This window comes from Oncorhynchus mykiss, chromosome 23, assembly GCF_057628025.1.
Source record: "Oncorhynchus mykiss isolate SJ-2025 chromosome 23, ASM5762802v1, whole genome shotgun sequence".
NCBI classification, from domain to species: Eukaryota; Metazoa; Chordata; class Actinopteri; order Salmoniformes; family Salmonidae; genus Oncorhynchus; species Oncorhynchus mykiss.
The window spans coordinates 37,078,290-37,097,800 of NC_143044.1; the positions used below are offsets into that span (position 1 = coordinate 37,078,290).

Sequence of the window (19,511 nt, forward strand, 5' to 3'; positions counted from 1 at the left end):
AATCAGGCCTCCATGGTCGAATTGCTGCAAAGAAACCACAACTAAAGGACATCAATAAGAATTAGAGACATGCTTGGGCCAAGAAACATGAGCAATGGGCATTAGACCAGTGGAAATCTGTCCTTTAGTCTGATGAGTCCAAATTTGAGATATGTTGGGGAATAATCAGAATTAGGTGGTAACATAGGTAAGATGTTTTATATTCATCATATGTTTGTAAGTTATTTCTCATCAAGAATGTTATTTTTGTATAATACTGTGGCAGGGTTGCAGTATCTGTTCTATGTCAAGACTAAGTTGTTTTTGCCGGAGAGAGGGGAGAGGTCAAGCGTGTATCTCTTGGCTCCACAATGTCTGTGTGCCAGTCAGTGTGTCTCTGTGATCTTGTCAAGATAGGATGGATTTGATATATGCCTGTTGATATGGAGGATTGGTTGTATTTAGAATTGGTTGTATCTAAATGACAATTTGATATATATCATAGGGTGGGGGTAATGTCTTGGTACCATTTTGTACCAAGGACGAAATAAGAGCTTTGTTTAGGAGACCAAACTGAACGATAATTTATAGCCAACTCTGTCAGGCTAGGGGATACTCCTCTCTGAAGTAAAGTATTTTCTTTGTGTAAGTTCCTAAGACCTGTGGTTTGTCATGTCGTCTTTATTTAGATTTCAAGGCACACTTAACCAGCATGGCTACCATAGCACTCTGCAGGGAATAGGCCATCCCAACTGGTTTGCGCTTTGTGGGACTATCATTTGTTTTTCGACAGGACAATGACTCAACACCTCCAGGCTGTGTAAGGGCTATTTGACCAAGAAGGAGAGTGATGGAATGCTGCATCAGATGACCTGGCCTCCACAATCACCTGACCTCAACCCAATTGAGATGGTTTGGGATGTGCTCAGCATATGTAGGAACTCCTTCAAGACTGTTGGAAAAGCATTCAAGGTGAAACTGGTTGAAAGAATACCAAGAGTGTGCAAAGCTGTCATCAAGGCAAAGGGTGGCTACTTTGAAGAATCTAAAATATATTTAGATTTGTTTAACACTTTTTTGGTTACTACATGATTCCATATGTGTTATTTCATAGTTTTGATGTCTTCATTATTATTCTACAATGTAGAAAATAGCAACAATAAAGAAAACCCCTTGAATGAGTAGGTGAGTCCAAACATTTGACTGGTACTGTATATTATATCTGTAATTTAAATTGACATTTATTTGGATTACATGTAATGGACATACACAAAATAGTCCAAATTGGTGAAGTCAAATGAAAAAAATAACTTGTTTCAAAATATTCTTTAAAATAAAAAAGTGGTGCGTGCACATGTATTCACCCCCTTTGCTATGAATCCCCTAAATAAGATCTGGTGCAACCAATTACCTTCAGAAGTCACATAATTAGTTAAATAAAGTCCAGCTGTGTGCAATCTAAGTGTCACATGATCTGTCACATGATCTCAATATATATACACCTATTCTGAAAGGCCCCAGAATCTGCAACACCACTAAGCAATCGGCACCATGAAGACCAAGGAGCTCTCCAAACAGGTCGGGAACAAAGTTGTGGCGAAGTACAGATCAGGGTTGGGTTATAAAAAATATCTGGAACTTTGAACATCCCACGGAGCACCATTAAATCCATTATTTAAAAAATGAAAGAATATGGCACCACAACGAACCTGCCAAGAGAGGGCCGCCCACCAAAATTCACAGACCAGGCAAGGAGGGCATTAATCAGAGAGGCAACAAAGAGACCAAAGATAACCCTGAAGGAGCTGCAAAGCGCCACAGCAGAAATTTGAGTATATGTCCATAGGACCACTTAGCTGTACACTCCACAGAGTTGGGCTTTACGGAAGAGTGGTCAGAAAAAAAGCCAATGCTTAAAGAAAAAAGTCAAAGTCCAGACCTCAATCCAATTGAGAATCTGTGGCATGACTTTAAGATTGCTGTACACCAGCGGAACCCATCCGACTTCAAGGAGCTGAAACAGTTTTGCCTTGAATGGGCAAAAATCCCAATGACTAGATGTGCCAAGCTTATAGAGACATGCAGCTGTAATTCCTGCAAAATGTGGCTCTATGAAGTATTGGCTTTGGGGGGTGCATAGTTATGCATGCTCAAGTTCTGTTCTTTTTGTCTTATTTATTGTTTGTTAAACTAAAAATATTTAGCATCTTCAAAGTGGTAGGCATGTTGTGTAAATGAAATGATACAAACCCCCCCAAAATCTATTTTAATTCCAGGTTGTAAGGCCTCAAAATAGGAAAAATGTGAAGGGGGGTGAATACTTTCGCAAGCCACTGTAGATAACAAGCTAGCTTACAACACTATGTAGCTAACTAGCTAGCTCACATGCCTAGCCAAGTTAGCTGCATTGTTCGTTGCATGCGATATGGCAGTGGTCTTGGGGGCTGAACGACGCCTGGGAGACAGAGCTGACTGTCCGGGATCGTTCAGGGCTTAAATGCCCAGCATTTCGATCAAAGTAGTCACAGGACTCCTTGATGATGTGATCGTGTATCCGAACAAATTCATGGATTATACTTGGAACTTTTTTTAAATCTCGTATCTCGACAAAACAACTTTTTATGTAGTGCTCATGAGATAAATAAGTCATGACCTCGACATAACGTGGGATGTTTTTTTTTTATTGTTCAACTCTTTAGCTACGGGACTCGATATATTAGCAACCTGTAGCTTCATCTATCCACATTAAGACTTCCGGTTTTCGGATTTGGCCTTCAAAATAAAAGTCTGCAGTAAAACGCTATGTGCATGATACAAAATCAATCTTTTTTGCAGCTTTGCATAGTACATAGTTAAAATTGTTACAATATTATAACTACATTGGGGAAAAAATCTAAACTAAAGAGTTTCTACTTTATAGAAAGAAAAATATAAATTGCAGCTCATTGAGAAATGGTTGGCGCTTTAGTAAATTAATGTAAGTCTACTGGTTAAAAAACCTTCAATAAAATAAAGATAAGAAATGATTTTTATTATATAAATCCTGTTAATTTACTGGTGCTATTGTTCAAGGATACCATTTTGAAATGTAGTGTTTAAGCAAAGTCTTACTGTATTTTTGTTGTATTGCACAAACAAATTGCACTACACAGGGAAAAATTATTGAATGTGTGTCCATAAAACCAGGGTCCAGTCTACTCACTAGAGTCCCTAGAATACAAAAGGTGAGTGAACAAAAATATAGGTAAAGGGAAGTGTAATTTTACTGTGGTCAAAAGGCTTGAAATGGGATGCCTGGACACTATACGGTACAAATATTAGACTAGAACCAAAAAAATGTGATCTTATTACTCCATGTCTAGCCTCCCTACACTGTCTTCCTGTCAAGGCAAGGGCTGATTTCAAGGTTGTCACAAGACGCAGGCCTGTCACAAGACGCAGGCCTCCTAATTGTCCCTAGAATTTCTAAGCAAACAGCTGGAGGCAGGGCTTTCTCCTATAGAGCTCCATTTTTATGGAATGGTCTGCCTACCCATGTGAGAGACGCAAACTCGGTCTCAACCTTTAAGTCTTTACTGAAGACTCATCTCTTCAGTGGGTCATGATTGAGTGTAGTCTGGCCCAGGAGTGTGAAGGTGAACGGAAAGGCCCTGGAGCAACGAACCGCCTTTGATGTCTCTGCCTGGCCGGTTCCCCTCTTTCCACTGGGATTCTCTGCCTCTAACCCTATTACAGGGGCTAAGTCACTGGCTTACTAGGGCTCTTTCATACCATCCCTGGGAGGGGTGTGTCACTTGAGTGGGTTGAGTCACTGATGTGATCTCCCTGTCTGGGTTGGCGCCCCCCCTTGGGTTGCGCCGTGGTGTAGATTTTTGTGGGCTATACTCGGCCTTGTCTCAGGATGGTAAGTTGGTGGTTGAAGATATCCCTCTAGTGGTGTGGGGGCTCTGCTTTGGCAAAGTGGGTGGGGTTATATCCTTCCTGTTTGGCCCTGTCCGGGGGTGTCATCGGATGGGGCCACAGTGTCTCCTGACCCCTCCTGTCTCAGCCTCCAGTATTTATGCTGCAGTAGTTTGTGTCGGGGGGCTAGGGTCAGTTTGTTATCTGGAGTACCTCTCCTGTCCTATCCGGTGTCCTGTGTGAATTTAAGTATGCTCTCTCTAATTCTCTCGGCAGACCTGAGCCCTAGGACCATGCCTCAGGACTACCTGACATGATGACTCCTTGCTGTCCCCAGTCCACCTGGCTGTGCTGCTGCTCCAGTTTCAACTGTTCTGCCTGTGATTATTATTATTAGTTTTTTTCCTAGGTTTTGGCCTTTCTAGGGAGTTTTTCCTAGCCACCGTGCTTCTACACCTGCATTGCTTGCTGTTTGGGTTTTAGGCTGGGTTTCTGTACAGCACTTTGAGATATCAGCTGATGTATGAAGGGCTATATAAATTTGATTTGATATTACACTGTACAGAGAACTATTGATTGTGTGTCCATGAAACCAGGGTCCAGTCTACTCAATAGTCCCTAGAATACAAAACAAATGTGTTTGAACAAAAAGCATAGCAAGTGTTGCTGGACTTTTACTGTGGTCAAACAGCTTAATGTGGGGTGCCTGGACATTATACAGTACAAATGTATCAATGTGTGGGGAAAACAATCAATTGTGTGTCCATAAAATCAGGGTCCAGACTACCATATTTGGTTAGTAGAGACCCTACTGAGTATTTTCCACCCGTTTATTTGAGACCGGTTGTAAAAGTGTATTCTCTACAGCCCAATATGTATTCCAAATACATGACCTAGATTTTTGTTCAAACTCATCTATATTGTATTCTAGGGACTATTGAGTAGACTGGACCCTGGTTTCAAAATGTTTTCCTGTACAGTGCAATATTTGTATGTGCTGTATGCAGAAATGTTATTCTTTATTTGAACTTAGAAAACAATTTAAAATCCACATTTAATGCAGATGTCACTTAAATGTGAACAAATATAAATCATTGTTAATGTTTAGAAAATGTATTTTCATATCCTGAATAAATACAGGTTATTGACACTTTTCCACTATTACGTGGGGTGCTTTTATATTGAAAATGTCAGAAATTCCAACCGCCTGGTGTAATTAACTGTTGCTGACGAGACACTGGTTCTGCATCCTATTGGATGAGAGCCTGGAAAGTCAGGAATGTGGTAGCATTTCTTAAATTGTTCAAAAATGTGATATGTGATTATTTGTGGGATATCATTTTACTCGAGTGATTGGCTTGGACGAGTGTTTTTCCTAAAGATATTTTTTTTTTATATTACTAATAGTTGTAACAATTGCTGTTTGTATTGCACCTTTCATATATTGCTTACAGCACTTTTGAAATATGAATATTAAAAGGTGCAATATGCAGAAATCACTCCGTCATTTCCTGGTTGCAAAAACTAGAATATTTCGATTAACTTCAGATTGTGACAAAACAAGCAATACATGGTACAATAATTATTTCCACTATCTAAACCGATGTGAAATATATTTTCAATAACCAAAAATATATTTTCAGCTGGTTGACGCTGGTGTATAAAACCGAAAGTAAAAAAAACTTAAGGACAGGAAGCATAGAAATGGCGGACATAGAACAGATCTACAATTTCTTAGACTTACTTTCAATGAGAATGACAAATCTATAACTTCGGTTTCTATGTGAATTTGATTGTGTCGCTCAAAAAGTAACATATTGCTGCTTTAATGGAGGCACACATTTTTTTACAATTTTATTTCCATTCATTTTGTTTACAAGACCAGTCATCAACTGTAAATGACAAATAGCATAAAGACAAGTGTTCAGTCAAAATGTTAAATTGAATTATTCCTAATTGTGTCCATGGAATACTCAGTGACAATAGAATCTCCAGCATTTGAGCAACCTGAAGTGTTTCTCTCTCTGTGAATTATAAGGTTGTGCTTCGCAGCAAACCTCTCCCCAGACTGTATTCAGATGAAGGGTCTTTCTCCTGTATGAACACTCTTGTGTCTGATGAGATTACTTGCATCTGCAAACTGCTTCCCACACAGTGGGCAAACAAATGGTTTCTCTCCCGTGTGGACGTTCTGATGTTTCTTCAGATAAACAGCTTGGCCGAACCTCTTCCCACACTGAGAGCAGCTGAAGGGTTTTTCTCCCGTGTGAACCCGCTGGTGAGACTGAAGATACTTTGGACAAGTGAAACTTTTTCTGCAGAAGCCACAAACAAACCGTTTTTCTCGCTTGCCAACCCCGTGTTGCATTTTATGCCCTGCCATGTAGCGTTGAACTATGCCCACCTTGGGCCTAGCTGTGTTCCCTCTAATATTTCCTTGACTATTAGAGAAACACCTCCCAGCAAGATTTCCAAAGTTTTCACTAGTCTCATAAGAGATGCTGTTTTGCAGATGCAAATTATTACTGCTATCATTATTGCTAGGTTTATATTTTTCTTCATAGGGTTCAGAATCAAGCATTGCAGACACTGGTTTCACATTGTGAGACTCAACAGCGAACAGCTTGCTTTCCTCAGCTACGGAAGTCTGTTGTTGTTGCTTTGTGTGAGCTTTGACATGAGTGGGGCTAATTTCCTCAGAATAAGAGCAAGCTGGATCCTCAGAATCTGTTTCAGTGCTTCTTGGTGTCCACAAACCTGAGTATCCCTGCCTCCATACGCGGTGTGCAACGTTCGTATGCTGAAACTTCTGGATCGTGCTTTCCCTCTCTTGGTCTGCGTTGATGTGCGGATCATAGTCCTCAAAGAGACTGTCGGTCTGAGTGTGTCCAATCACACCCCTGTTGTCTTCATCAGCACCTGATTCAACACTGCCTATAGAGAGGAAATAATTGATGAAATACAACTAAATTGTGGATAATTGCCTTTTCTTGACTTTTGGAGAAATCATTCTAAGATGGGGTGGTATTTTTTAGTATAGATAAATCATACATTCCATACGACTGGAATTTTACATTTTATTATAGGCCTGCATTGCACTTACTCTCCCTGAGCCGACAAAGTGAAAAATCTGGCGATCTGCCCTTGAGCAAGGCACTTAATCCTAATTGCTCCACAGTCGACGTTGAATGGCAGACCATGGCCTTGACCCCACTCGCCGAGGGTGTCTCAGGGAGTGGAATATGCAAAAAACATTTTCAATTCACACATGCGTAGTAATACACACTTGTGCATGTGTGAAATAGGACAAATATAAGCACCTACCTTTAATTCTTGAGTCATTCTTTAGGCTTATGGTGTCCTCCTGTCTTTCCTCTTTGAATTCGATGCACTCAGGCTTACTCATCTCCTTCACCATATACTGTAAGGGAACCAGATTCATCCTTTCTTAAAAGCTTTCAATAATATGACGTCTCATAGATAATTATGTTAGTACGGTCTGTATTGTTATAGAGGACGGCCTGCGGGATACCTGACAAGACTACGTCGGCGAGTGGATGAACCGCCTCTACCCTCCGTTCTATTGTCGAACGTTCAAGCACTGGAGAATAAACTGGACGAGCTCAGTTCGAGATGATCTTATCAACGTGATCTGAATAACTGTTTCCCCGAGCCATAGCTGACCAAGGACAAAATATATACAGTGCATTCAGAAAATATTCAGACCTCTTGACTTTTTCCACATTGTTACGTTACAGCCTTATTCTAAAACGGATTAAATTGTTTATTTCCCCCCATCAATCTACACACAATACCCCATAATGACAAAGCAAAAATTGTTTTTTAGACATTTTTTGCAAATGTATTAAAAATACAAAACTGAAATATCACATTTACATAAGTATTCAGACCCTTTACTCAGTACTTTGTTGAAGGACCGTTGGCAGTGATTACAGCCTCGAGTCTTCTTGGGTGTGACGCCACAAGCTTGGCACACCTGTATTTGGGGAGTTTCTCCCAATCTTTTCTGCAGATCCTCTCAAGCTCGGTCAGGTTGGATGGGGAGCGTCACTGCACAGCTATTTTCAGGTCTTTCCAGAGATGTTCGATCGATCGTGTTCAAGTCCGGGCACTGGCTGGGCCACTCAAGGACATTCAGACTTGTCCCAAAGTCACTGCTGCGTTGTGTTGGCTTTGTGCTTAGGGTCATTGTCCTGTTGGAATGAACCTTCACCCCTGTCTGAGGTCCTGAGCGCTCTGGAGCAGGTTTTCATCAAGGATCTCTCTGTACTTTGCTCCATTCATCTTTCCCTTGATCCTGACTAGTCTCCTAGTCCCTGCCACTGAAAAACACCCCCACAGCATAATGCTGCCACCACCATGATTCACCATAGGGATGGTGCCAGGTTTCCTCCAGACGTGACACTTGACAGTCAGGCCAAAGAGTTCAATCTTGGTTTCATCAGACCAGAGAATCCTGTTTCTCATTGTCTGAGAGTCCTTCAGGTGCCTTTTGGCAAACTCCAAGCGGGCTGTCATGTGCCTTTTACTGAGGAGTGGTTCCGTCTGGCCACTCTACTATAAAGGCCTGGTTGGTGGAGTGCTGCAGAAACGGTTGAACTTCTGGAAGGTTCTCCCTTCTCCACAGAGGAACTGTGGAGCTCTGTCAGAGTGACTATCAGGTTCTTGGTCACCTCCCTGACCAAGGTCCTTCTCCGCCGATTGCTCAGTTTGGCCGGTCGGCCAGCTCTAGGAAGAGTCTTGGTGCTTCCAAACTTCGTCCATTTAAGAATGATGGAGGCCACTGCGTTCTTGGGGACCTTCAATGCTTCAGACATTTTTTGGCACCCTTCCCCAAATCTGTGCCTCGGCAGAATCCTGTCTTGGAGCTCTATGGACAATTCCTTCGACCCTCATGGCTTGGTTTATGCTCCGACATGCACTGTCAACTGTGGGACCTTATATAGACAGGTGTGTACCTTTCCAAGTAATGTCCAATCAATTGAATTTACCACAGGTGGACTCCAAACAAGACATATCAAGGATGATCAATGGAAACAGCTCAATTTCGAGTCTGATAGCAAAGGGTCTTGGTATTTTTATTTTATTAGGATCCCCATTAGCTGTTGCAAAAGCAGCAACTACTCTTCCCGAAGTCCACACAAAACATGACATAATACATCAAATTAATAGACAAGAACTACATCAATTTAAAAAATGTATTAAAAGGCACGTTGCCTACATATCAATACATACACAAACTATCTAGGTGAAATATGGGAGAGACTCTGAATACTTATGTAAATAAGATATTTCTGTTTCTTATTTTGAATAACTTAACACAAATGTCTAAAACCTGTTCTTGCTTTGTCATTATGGGGTATTGTGTGTAGGTTGAGGGAAAAAAATAATTAATCAATTTTATAATAAGGCTGTAACGTACTGCATTTTAACTAGGGTGCCTGAAACCGTAGTAAACATTTCCCAGGTAAGAGATATTATACATTTGTCACATTATTAGTCATCTACCTTCATAACAGCACAATGCAGTTTTACAGAATCTTCATCTTCTATGCTTGAATGCTCCCCATTCCTGCAAAATTGTTCAACTCTTTGCCCACAGGACTTTCATTATATCAGCTACATGTAGCTGCATCTATCCACTGGCGGCAATGGAGGTGGTGGAGTGAAAGCCAGCAACAATCTGTACGACAAAGTCCCCCTCCAAAACTGATTATGTTTGGTTAGTACTACTGAGTATTTTCCACCCCAGTTTATCTGAGACAGGCAGTAAAAATGTTCTCCACAGTAAAATATATATATAGTACAACCTTATTTTACCAGGTAAGTTGACTGAGAACACATTCTTATTTAAAGCAACAACCTGGGAAATAGTTACACGGGAGAGGAGATGGAGGAAAATAGGAAGGAATGCCTCCTACTGGCCCTCCAACACCACCCCCAGCAGCATCTGGTCACCCATCAGGGACCAACCCTGCTTAGCTTCTGTGGCAAGCCAGCAGTTGGATGCAGGGTGGTATGCTGCTGGCTGGCCATATACAGTGTGTTGCATTGTGGGCAATGGAAGGGGCAGACTAAAAAGCCAGCAACACTTCCTATGACCTAGCTTTTTGTTCAAATTCATCTGTTTTGTATTCTAGGGGCTATAGTAGTTTTATGGACATCCTGAACAGTGCAATATTTGTATGTGCTATATATAGAATGTTATTCTTTATTTGATCCTGGAACATGTTTTAAAAACCCAACTTTAATGCAAATGTCACTTAAATATGATTCATTGTTAATGTTTAGACAATTTTCATATATCATTAATAAATACAGGTTATTGACACTTCTACTATTATGTGGGAGCCTTTTGAAGATTTCAGAAATTACATGACCGAGAAGTGCTTCTTTAGGGTTGCTGACGAGAAGCTGGTTCTGCATCCTACTGGATGAGTCAAGAAAATCAGGAATGTGGTGGCCTTTTTCTTAAAATTGTTTATTTCACAAAAACATCCATTTTCAGTGGTAATTCTGAAAAAAATAGTGTGCAACAGAATACTTATTACAAAAATGTCATAAATGAGCCTTTGCGAGATAGCATTTGACTAGAGTGATTGGAGGAGTGTTTTTCCTAAAGAGGTAGCATTTCTTACATTAACAATGGTTGTAACTGTTTGTACTGCACATTTCATATATTGCTTGCAGCACTTGAAATATTAATATTAATGGATGTACACAAATTATTTGTTGATTCCATTATTTTTGTTTCGTTATAAGACTACTCCTAAACTGTGAATGACAAATAGTCTACAGACAAAATGTGTTCAGTCAAAATGTTAAAGTAGAATTATTCATGATCGTGTTCCTGGTACACTCAGTGACAATACATCACCAGCACTTGAGCAACCAGAATGGTTTCTCTATAGGTGAAGTGTAAGGTTGTGTTTCGCAGTAAGCTCCTCACCCAGACTGTATGCAGATGGGAGGGTCTTTCTCCTGTGTGAACAGTTTTGTCTGATGAGACACCTCGAGTCCGCAAACCGATTTTCACACAGTGGGCTGAGGATGAGTGATAAACAACTTCAATGATAAGAGTTACAAAAACAGTCATTCAAAAGTGTATGGAATACTTTTTGGATGATCAACTCCTTCAGTTGAGCCCCCAATTCATTTTTTTGTTCAAGCTGGGCTGGCACACATTTGGGTATGCTTTCACTCACTGAAAAGTGGTTGGTAAAATACTTTCTTCTCCATCGTGGACACTGATGTGTCTCTTGAGGTGATTGGCCGATATGAAAGTCTTTCCACACTGTGGGCATCGGAACTGCTTGCATCCTGTGTGTACGCTCAGGTGCACTTTGAGGTGCCCCGACTGGGCGAAGCGCTTGCCGCAGTGGCTGCAGCCGTAGCGTCTCTCCCCCGTGTGTACGCTCTGGTGTCGCTTGAGGTTGCTGGAGTCGGAGAAGCGCTTCCCGCACTGCATGCAGCTGAACGGCTTCTCCCCGGTGTGAACCCTAAGGTGTGTCTTGAGGTTCTTCAGACACGCCAAAGTCTTACCACAGAAACTACAAATGAACCGGTTACCTGCTGTGCCGTCTTGGTTGTAATTCACAGCTTCGTTATTATGACTGTCATGGGAGACCCAACCATCCGTCATTACCAAGGCATTGGATCCAGTCTCCATGCCTTTTCGCACAGTCATGTGAGGCTCATCTGAGGGCAACGGCACCCTCTGTCTATTGTCTCTGTAAGCTACAGATTGTTTGTGCTCAGTTATGGAGCGACTCACCTTGTTCATCGAAAAGGGAAAACTATTCTCTGAATCAGAATTAAGAGGTACAACATCCACATGAGAGTAAGAGCACTCGGGAAGATCAGCCCCAGGACCCTGGGTGCTAAGGGTCCCAAGTTGTCTGGGGGGCTCAAACATCATACAATCAAAGCCTGCATGGTCAAGTATTCCATCACCATCTTCCAATGCTGGGGTTTGAGATCTTTTGTTCACACTCAGGTTTTCATTGTTGTCGGTTTCGCCACTCACCCATTTACAAGAGCTGGCATTCTCCTGTTTGCTGATTGGTTGTGTGGCCTCTGTGACGATGTTGGAATGCCTTTCTCCTCCATCAACAATGTGATTTAAAGCTCCTACAAAATCAACAACAGTATGTGAATCACTATGAACTGGATGCTCATGAAGGTTATCAAATATCACAAATCAGTCAAAGGATGAGCCATGTATAGTCGATATGAAAGCCCAAAATATTGGCATGAAATCAGTTGTACTTAGACTGCATACAATTCATAAATTTATTTAATTATAACATTATTGCAATCATTTTATGTGACAGTATTAATTTATCATGTTTTTTCCCCAATATAACATTTAGATGTATTCATATTTATGGGAAAAGGATAAATGGTACAGCCCAGAACCTAAGTGGAGTGAGATGTGTGTGATACAACATTTTCCCCCCCAAAAAGCATAATGAAAACACTTGATTAAGCCCGTTTCCCATTTAATTACCGGTACTCAGTCTCTCTCGTTGGTCGTGACTGTCCCAGGCTTCTTCCCGCCTCTCCTCTTTGATGGTAGGTGATTTGGAGTCTCTCATATCCAACGCTACAGGCTGTTGGACACAAGGTTGGGTAAAATCAATTGGGATGCAAGATATAATTAAGCAATAAGGCACGAGGGGGTGTGGTATATGACCAATATACCAGGGCTAAGTGCTATTCTTAGACACAACGCAACGTGGAGTGTCTGGACACAACACTTAGCTGTGGTATATTAGCCATATATCACAAACCCCCGAAGTGCCTTATTTATATTATGAACTGGTTACCAACATAAAACAAAAATAAAATGTTTTGTCATACCCATGGTATATAGTCTGATATACCATGGCTGTCAGCCAATCAGCTTTCAGGGCTGGAACCACACAGTTTATAACTGGGAATAATCCACTAACTGTGAGAAAATTTACTCTGTACAGTCAGTCATAGAGACAGCTGAAAAAATATGTAACACAAGAACACTAACAGAACAGTAAACAGGTAAAACAGGATCACTTGATTGCAAAATTACCACTAGCGTGGGTGGGCTATATGTCATATTTACATTCAGACCCAGGTTGTTTTGATAACCACTGAAGTATTAGGCTGCCCTTTCTGAAACAAGTGTGGACAAATGCTTACCTTTCTCTGTGTGGTAGTCTGTCCAGTGTCACCTGGGGACTTTCCGTCCCTAAACAGGCTGGTGACCAACTGGGAATCAACTCCTCTCCGACAATGTACCTCGCCTAAAATTAGCAGACAAGGGAAATTGTTTACATACGCAACACATTTTATCAATGGTGTCTTGATAAGTTCATTTCTAAAATGATGTAACCAATAAATGTAGCTACTATATGTTCTATAGCACTCGCCAGCTTGTAGTCCTAAAAAAACAGAAATGAGTTACCTCTGGTTCTTCAGCCATTCCCATTGGGGAATGGGATTTTGGGATAAACAACTAAAATAAAGGTCTGAGGTTAACACAGGCTTAGGAGATCTTATGTGTTTTGTTCTATGGGATAATAGACAGTTAATATGAACTTTAGGAATTGTGAAGCCTTTATATGTTGGTTTTGATTACAAAAGTGAGTTAGCTGATGAAGATTCTCAGAACAAAACGTATCAAATCTCCTATAAGCCTGTGTTTCCCACATACCTAATTTTCTGTGTTTATCCCAAAAAATGTATATACACTAATTGCAACAAAATAAATCAAATTGATTTCCCCGTAGGGTTTGGCCAATGAGCAGGGTTGCCATGTCTGCGGTTGTCTTGCAAAATTGGGCTACTTTGAAAACTATGTTGTGGGTGAAAATGTATTGGTCGCGGGTTGCAGGTTTTTGGGCTACTTCTAAATTGCATTTCTCTTTAATTATTATTATTTTTTACATTTCACTGTTACCTGCTACTGCTGACAATCAGGTAGTGAGGCAGGCTGTTGTTGAGTGCGTGAGTAGAGTGGTGGGGAGGGAGGGGTGGGCCGGAGTTGAGAGAGAGCTGCAGCAGGTAGTCATGACAAGTGATGTGAGAAAAACATACTTCTCCCTCATAATTCATATTTGCCTCATTTGTTGTATCCTGACCGCCCCAATACCTACCAATCATTACTAGAGCCAACACAGGAAAGGTGAGAAACTGAGAAAAAAAATCATCCAACAGTTTCAGAGAGAGGATTGAACGATGTACTTTCTCTCTGGGTATGTAGCAAGGGCTCGAAATTTAGGTTGTCCCGTCGCCGATTTAAAAAAATGTTTAGTTCTGAGACGATAGATCCACAACGCATACAACTACTGTACCATTTTAAAAGCAATGAGGCAAATGCGCAACATATCAGAAGGTTTAGCTTAAAATGTTGATAAACTATTATTTAGTTCACATACGCACAGAAATGCACACGCAGAAGTAGCCTAGGGTACACGTGAATGTTCCAAAATGCAATTAGCAGAAACGCACAGTTCTACAAAAATAAAGATATAAAAAATTAAATGCACTGCACATGTGAGCAGGTTTGATGTGACAAAGATGAAAAAAGCAGTTAGAAATTTAGAACAAGGTGACATCTAAAGATGCAACAACTAGCTTGGGTTACTAATATGACTAGGATTTTGTCTTCTGGAAAATAGAGAAAGTTGATTTGAAAACCAATAGAACATAGAAAGGCTGGTTTCTATGGCATAAGGGCGTTTTTATAAACAATTCCCTCAACATTTCTATGATCTGATTTTGGATATAGGGTACTTTGAAACAAGCTAAGATATGCCTAAAAAAGGACAACTTCCAGGTTTTAAACAATTACCTTCATGGTTAAATAGTTTCAAAATGCTGACTGCCTCCATTCAGATTAAGGTGTGTGCAGTGCGTAACAGGCACTGTCCTTCACTCTCCACTCGTGACCATTTGATCTAAACTAACTGTGCCTCGAGAAAGCTATGTCAACAGAATCAAACCTTTAAAACGTTAATGTGTTAAATATCCTACTTGATAATTGTCAAACATGACTGGCGTTCAGCCTATATTTAAGTCTCATTAAAGTTTGCCTACATTTTCTAGTGTCCCTCATGTCAGCGTCAGTGTGGACATGAGAGGCTGTAGCCAATATGCATAGAACCTAGGCGACATTTTTACGAGGGCTAATTACGTATCTACATTTATGTAAAATATATGGAAATACTATTCCAATGACCTTTTTAGAGGCCATTTTTGTTACGTGAATTTCTGGCTCAGTTGACAGCCCCATTGATCTATTTCGGGAGTAGTCTACTCTTATTAGCCTTTTAAATCACTGTGACCTAGGTGAATGATCTAGGTTCTAGAGTAGGCCCATGTTGGCATATCAATGTTTATTTTTTTACAAGTATTTTATTATGAGATTTTATTATCATCTTCAGTTTGGGACAGTTTAAATTGCACTTCCGGATGATTCTGGGACAGTGATGAAAAAAGTTAGTCGAGCCTAGCCGACTCAATTCCACAATTAATGATGGAGTTGAGCAGCAACTAGTGTGGGCGGACTGGAGCTCCGACGTCACATAAAATGAAGTTGTATGAAAAACGACTGATTTCAGCATCCAAAGAATAGCCCACCCGCAATTAACGGAGCTCCAGTCCCCTCACACTAGTCGCCACTCAACTAATATAACGCATGCTCCACTCTCAAGTTGAACTTGTTGACTGATGCCAATGCGGAGGCTGCAGTTGCAGACCAGAAGACTGCAGTCAAGGCAGCACTGATCCACACCTGCCCTGTCTGTTGGGTGAGTAGTGTTTGTTGGTACTGTATGTGCTTTTTAGGTTCCTCTCCATGTGTAGGCTATTGGACTGGACTGTGTGGCAGTCTATTATATGTGTAGTAGTTTGTTGAATCATATTGCTTAGTTTATCATTTGTGTAAACTTTCAAGTCAATCGAAGCCACAGGTTAACTTCCTCCATGTTGTACTTGACCTTTACAGACACAGACCCGAAGACATTCAAGCAGAACTTTAAGAGTAAGCATCCAGTACTGGTTGATGTACAGGCCTAAGTGACCACACACTCAAATGGACCTACAGCTGGGGTAAGATTCTTCCATTATTCACACAGTAGACCGTCAACAAAATTATGTCCTCAATGCTTAAGTTGTATTGTGTATGGCTCTTTTTGTGGAAATGCTGTGATCAGTCAACGTCTTTAATGTGATTCACAGACACACAATGACCACAATTTGAAGGCTGCAACAGAGACGGAATGATGTCGAGGGACGCGCGCTGAGACCCCGAGTATAACTGTATAACTGGACATGGGCCGGATATGTGACAAAGACCTAAAAGGGGTGCAGAAGCAAACCATTTTATATTTATTCCATGGCCAACAATCCCACTAGCTACCCCTTATTCCACATAGCTTTTTTTGCCCCATGGTCCCTCAACTTTGGACCTCTCCATCTTCTCTATAAATCCACCCTACCTTCACCCATTTTCAATATGCTGCAGCTTTCACTTGTTGTTCTCCTGATTTGATAACATCTAGACTCAGTAACACATTTAAAAGTGTTGCTGTGTACTACTGTTTTTGCTACTTTTCACTTGAGTAATGCTGTCCTGCTGCTTATTCTGGGGTTTTGACAATGCAATGTCAAATGTGCTGCTCACAATTGACAGCAGAAAAATGGACCTGTTAAATTGACAAGAAGGGTGTTGATATAGCTGCGTTTAGGCATGGCTACCTTGTTTTGAGTCTTAAGTGTGTTTCTCATTCTACTTGAGTTGACACAGTATTTTATATTTAACCTACCGTAGCCATTTTTTTCTCCATTTGTAACTCAGCCAGCATAAATCACAATCTGCTGTTTTACATTGTGTTATTTGTGATGGTCTAATTCCCAAAATGGACAAGCAGATAAATCTGTGCGCGCTCGGATAGTAATAATAGTTAATATGGTGCTCTTCGATGTCCCAGGTTTGTGGCATTGACTAATAAATAATTATATGTTTATATGTTATGTATGAAAGACATATGTATGCATTGTTCACTATTTTTCGATTTCTTTAAAACAATGTAATTGTTGGAGTTCAGGTGTTTGAGTGACTAGGTGCATTCTTGTCAAAAAAATATGCTTATTCATTCATGATTATAGATACATTCAGCAATGAGTTAATCTTGCTTTGAATCTGCAACAGAACATGTGAAGTTAGTTTTGAATTGCTTCATGCAGCAGTGCATTCTGACACTATAAATTGAAACAGATTTCACCTCAATCATACAGTTGTCAGAAATTATAAGGGATTACATTTAGGCCTGCACCGACTGAAGGATTTGTTAAAATAAGGATATGTTGCTAATATCATCTAGTTGGGTAGGTTGCTTGCTAGCTTCTTTTGAAAGTATTCTGAACAAGACAAGACCAAATGCATAAATAAACCTTAGTTGAATATTAGTTAAAATCTGTAACAGTAAATTACATTTCTAGATTTATTGTTTTGGATCAAGGTTGCTAGTAGTTACTAGCTGACAGTAAATGTGTACCGATGATGTACCAGAGCTTGCAGAAATTTGTAGTCTTGCATGTCTACTTTGATGCTAATTAACATTTTCGAATCTGAGAGTAAATAGAGCGGAACATATTTATAAAAGTCACCTTGTCCGAGAGATTTACAGTTTTCAAAACGTCACGCCAGGGAAAGCCTACATGAAACAAACCTTGTTTGTAGTGGATCTAGAAACAAACCTTGTTTGTAGTGGATCTAAAATCCCCTATGATAATTAATCGTGAAAAAACAGACAAACTACTTCCGTGTTGACCGCTATATTGTATGGGTATTCTGACGTGTCCACTGTGGGGCACTATTCCGATGGGGGAAATTATTGGGTTTTGGGATAAACGTTGAGAATAAGGTCTGAGTTTAACACAGGTTTAGGAGATAATATACGTGTTGGTCTATAAGAAAATATCAACCAGTTAACATTGCCTTTATGAATTATGAAGCATTTGTGCTTTTTTATATTACATAAATGCTTAAATGTTTTAAAAAGTGACTAGCTGATGAAGATACTCATAGAACAAAACGTATAAAATGTACGCCTGTAGACATTTTCGGCGTCAATCCAAAAAAACTCTACAAAAACGGTATTCATTTTCCATATGCGGAGTTAGTGCCTACAAAAAGACGCCATTACTATTGCTCTCTATTAGAACGCCAATCTTACTGCTTGATGTCCTTTTCGATTCCATGCCAACGTGAGTTCGAAAGCGATTGTGCGCGAGGATTGAGCTTCCCATTCCCGCTCTCATGGCACTCGCACGAGACACTTTCAGCTCCATCATCCGTAGTTTTCTCCTCAACGCTTCATTCTCCTTCTGCCCTTGAGATATCTCCAAATGCAGGACCGCATAGCCATTGTCAACAAGCTCGCAGATTTCAGCCACGGCCGCGTTAGCTAAAACCTCCATGATGGAGGCTAGCTGAGTGTGAAAGGCAACGGAATTTGCCATTATTGGATCGAAAATGCCCTCAAAATAAGTAATTGTTATGGGTGAAGTGTAGAATAAATAGGCTGTTGAAGTATAGATGCCGACGCCTCGAAGTCAAATTTAGTGCAGCAAGACTAAAATGTCAAAAGAGTACCGGCAGTATTTCGTCAGCATCTGTCCGTCACTAATACAGACGGGAAGCGATTCAGCGTCTCGACCATAGATACAACGAGCCAGATATTTCACCGGATGTATAAATGTGAAGCATCCGGTTCGCGTTTCCACTCTACCAGAAGAAGCCTAGTGTGAGATAATGGCGCGAGATGGATTTTGGCAAATGTTCTCAGCGATTAAACATTTGATCTCCATACAGTATTCAGTTTCTAAAACTAGAATTTGTAACAGAGTGCTCTGCATAGCCCTTTGCGTTGTTTTTGTGTGCAAGGAGAATTGAGATATTGCACACGCCATTTCAGAGTAGGCGTTCCCTAACGCAAATGTGCAAATAAATGCTAGAACGCGCCAATAGAATCTCACTAGCTCGTGCTTGGCTCTGCCCACCTCCTTGGTTGTTCTTCTCACGATGATTCATTTTTCCCTATTGGAAACTACAGGCTCTGGTCTATCTTGGGGTAGTTGGTCTATCTTGACGGTCTCGTCAGCAACATTATAAATGTAACGTTACTTCCGGAATTTAGGACATTTTCAAAATAAACGTCCTCCACGTAATAGTATAAAATTATAATTAACCTGTATTTATTCATGAAATGAAAACGTGTCTATACATTAACAATGATACATATTTGTTCATATTTAAGTGATATTTGCAACACATTTGGGTTTAAAAATATTTTCCAAGGTCAAATAAATTCCCCAAATGCAATACACTGTTTATGAAATACATTGGTTTAAACTAAACCATTTTGCTGAAGTTAACGTGGGTTGGTATTACTCATTATGGTCTGTAAAATCTATATATGGTGTTCTTTCATAGGAGTTGAGGTTTATATGCCCAGCAACACTTTCTACTCCACCCTCTCCATTGGTCCCAATGCAATACACTGTAACTGATAAATTACATAGTGGCTTATAGAGGGAAAAAACAATTTTATGTGCAGAGGTAA

At 40.4% G+C, this 19,511-nt stretch overlaps 2 protein-coding genes across 2 annotated transcripts; both read right to left on the reverse strand.

Moving 5' to 3' along the window:
- Positions 1 to 2,647: 2,647 nt before the first annotated feature.
- Positions 2,648 to 13,935, reverse strand: LOC110502844 (uncharacterized). Its single transcript, XM_090217402.1, has 6 exons — positions 13,841 to 13,935; positions 13,081 to 13,184; positions 12,410 to 12,512; positions 11,927 to 12,030; positions 6,983 to 7,300; positions 2,648 to 6,813 (listed from the first exon to the last, which is right to left on the reverse strand). Exons 5-6 carry the CDS (start codon positions 7,077 to 7,079, stop codon positions 5,954 to 5,956), a joined length of 957 nt encoding a protein of 318 aa, XP_090073528.1. The 5' UTR covers positions 7,080 to 7,300; positions 11,927 to 12,030; positions 12,410 to 12,512; positions 13,081 to 13,184; positions 13,841 to 13,935; the 3' UTR covers positions 2,648 to 5,953.
- On the reverse strand, positions 10,366 to 18,408 carry LOC149972582 (uncharacterized). The gene is made up of 4 exons (XM_090217401.1): positions 18,123 to 18,408; positions 13,081 to 13,184; positions 12,410 to 12,512; positions 10,366 to 12,030 (listed from the first exon to the last, which is right to left on the reverse strand). Exons 1-4 carry the CDS (start codon positions 18,406 to 18,408, stop codon positions 11,102 to 11,104), a joined length of 1,422 nt encoding a protein of 473 aa, XP_090073527.1. The 3' UTR covers positions 10,366 to 11,101.
- Between the last annotated feature and the right edge of the window lie 1,103 nt (positions 18,409 to 19,511).